Consider the following 2,772-nt stretch of genomic DNA (forward strand, 5'->3'; position numbering starts at 1 on the left):
TCATATTTCAGAATACAGCATGAATCACGGAAAGTATTATAGACGAGGCTATATCATTTCACTTAACGTGATCGATTACGCACATAAAAAGCTTCTTTACTCTTCCATTAGATACAACACATGCTATAACGAATTTCACTTTAGAAAAACAAATCCAAGAATAAGAAATATTTATATCCCCCCCCCCCTTTTAAGTGATTGATAGCATATCATCTCACGCTGTTAAGGACATCAGTTTTTCTGGTCATTTTATCAATTGAATGTTACCTCCAGGTAACGAGCTTAAACATTTGCGAGCGTTTCTCCTGTGAAGAAGAGGACGTCATGATATCAACCCTTCAAATTGTCAGGAAAGAGCAACATGACAAACATCACAGTTCTGTTAAATGGGCGGGACAGAAGCAAAATAATTACAGTGTAATGGTGAAAAATATTCCCATGAAGCATCACAGTCCATCCGATGAATATCCAGGATTACGAAGGCAGTGGGAATTCGAGAGACTAGACGCAAAATATTCTCACAAAACATCACAGTCCGAAATGCATTCCAGAACTAAACCAGCGTTGTGGTAATTCATGGTTCAACACAGTAGAGCGTACAACTTACAAATATATATACATTTAGATAAGTGTGCGTAAATGCAAATGCATAGAAAAAGATTACAAAGATACATGAATATGTGAAAAAATATATGAATAAAAGGCAACGGAAATCTGAAGAACATCATTGTCCTGATTTCGTTAAGAGTTGACAATGGGAATTCGTGTGAAACATCATTGTTCGATGAAAGAATGAAAAGTTTAGGGCTCGAAATCAGAGTTTGAGCAAGAATCACTTATACTGTATCATGACACTCTACAATAGCAGTCACTGGTCTAGGATGGATGATAGAGTCTTGATTATTTTCAATGTGATTGATGAGTATTTTAATTTGATCGTGGAGACCACAGAGGTTCTGAGCACTGAAGTCATCCAAGATTGAACATCATTTGCCTGGACTCGGATGTGTAGTTCCACGGTCAAAGGACAAGTAGTCGCGTAATGGTACGCTGTGCCCTCCTCCCCACATTTGCACTTTTCTGTTCTCTTGTGGAACCTGGCAAGGTAGGATAATGGACCGTGTTCGGAAAAGAAGAGTATCCAGTGGTTCTCAACCGGTGATCCACGGAGTCCTTGGAACTCCTTGCGCACTTCCCAGGGGCTCCGCGGCGACTCAAGGAAAAGAAAATAAATAAGTAAATCTGACAGATAAATGAAAAAAAGAGGCCTATGGAGTTCCGCCATAAAAATTGTATACGAAAAGGGCTGCTCGAGTCAAACAGGGATCCGATATAAAAATTATGTACTGAAAAGGCGAGTCAAAAAAGGTTGAGAACCGTTGGTCTAGTCCATTTCCTAAGCTTGCAGATGACGGTGGGGAGCAGAGCGAAAATTTTGTGTTCAGTCTTTCTCTCGCTAGACCATTAATGACGCCATTTGGTCATCATCTCTTCATGAGAGTGTTGGTTTTTAAATTCCAGAGCCTTTTGGATGGCCATATAAATTGCAAAAAGCTCCGATTGGAACACAGTATTTGAGTCATTTAATTTACGTGACCATTTGTAGATTTCCATACCTCCCTCAAGTATGATGAAGGCTGCAGCCACGCCATCTTCTGATTTTGAACCGTCCGTGAAGATATTAAGGTCGGTATTCTCCTGCCCAATGTTTGCAGGTGCAGTGGAGATCTGTTCGTGTAGATAATCAGCTGGATGATGAGTCCAACCGGTTGTCTTGGTCTGGAGCTGGCAAGAACTGATGTTGGTGCCATCTTGAAGCTCGATATTTTGCCTGTTTCTGAGTACCAGACCCTTTTTAGCTTCAAGACCAATGACCAAGCGCAGTGGGAGTAAGCCGGCTAGAACCTGCAAGGCAGTTGTGGGTGAGGTGGAGCATGCTTTCAGAATATATAATAGGCAACCCCTCTGGATGGAATAAAGTCTTCTACCTTGCTCCTCCGTAAGTTTACCTCCCCATGCAGTGGCACCATATGCTATTATTCGCTGTGCGACAGTTAAATATAATATTCTAAGCATCCTAACACTGATGCCCCAGTTCTTGCCAGTGGAGCACCAGAATCGAGGGAGAAGAGCATTGATCTTTAATGAAATTTCCGATATGTGTTTGTACCAGTTACATTGGTCGTAAAAAACGACTCCTAGAATCTTGATGTCCCTGAACTTCTCTTCATGAATTGTTCACCATGTCTAATGGACGGAGGTCGTTTCGAGGAGATCCACGTGAAATCTAGTTTTTTTCCATTGCCATCTTCAGTTTATGTTCCCCAAGCCAGTGATTTATTGTGTTGAGAGGAAAATGTTCAAAATTGGTATCAGACAAAAGTTTTTCTTGAGTAAATAAATGCCTGTCTGCATTGTGCTGGATACTCAGAAAATGTCAACGAACGAAAGTTTATTATATTCAGTTATCAGTATATCCTGTTTTTATGCATCCAGATAACTTCATAATGACCTATGTAGTACGTGTAAACAATTTTGGCACAACTCCGACTATTAGTTACTCCCTCAAAGGGTAAACTTATTCGATATGCTCAGTCTGTATTACACATGATAATAGATGCAGAGTAAATATCTTATGTAACTCATAAAATTAACACAAATGATGACTTATAATGCTTTGCATTATTTCTATGTCATGATTGTTTCCGAATGACGTATTCTTCATTAAAATTCTCATCACATATTGGATACACCACACTTTTCTCCAAGACA

At 39.8% G+C, this 2,772-nt stretch overlaps 1 protein-coding gene across 1 annotated transcript; it reads right to left on the reverse strand.

Moving 5' to 3' along the window:
- Positions 1 to 1,464: 1,464 nt before the first annotated feature.
- On the reverse strand, positions 1,465 to 2,076 carry LOC149070229 (uncharacterized). Its single transcript, XM_089249291.1, has one exon. It carries the CDS (start codon positions 2,074 to 2,076, stop codon positions 1,465 to 1,467), a length of 612 nt encoding a protein of 203 aa, XP_089105417.1.
- Positions 2,077 to 2,772: the final 696 nt, after the last annotated feature.

The sequence above is a fragment of the Pholcus phalangioides genome, unplaced genomic scaffold, assembly GCF_987345545.1.
Source record: "Pholcus phalangioides strain wild (caught in Gottingen) unplaced genomic scaffold, Ppha-v1.0 ptg000022l_1, whole genome shotgun sequence".
Classification (NCBI taxonomy): domain Eukaryota; kingdom Metazoa; phylum Arthropoda; class Arachnida; order Araneae; family Pholcidae; genus Pholcus; species Pholcus phalangioides.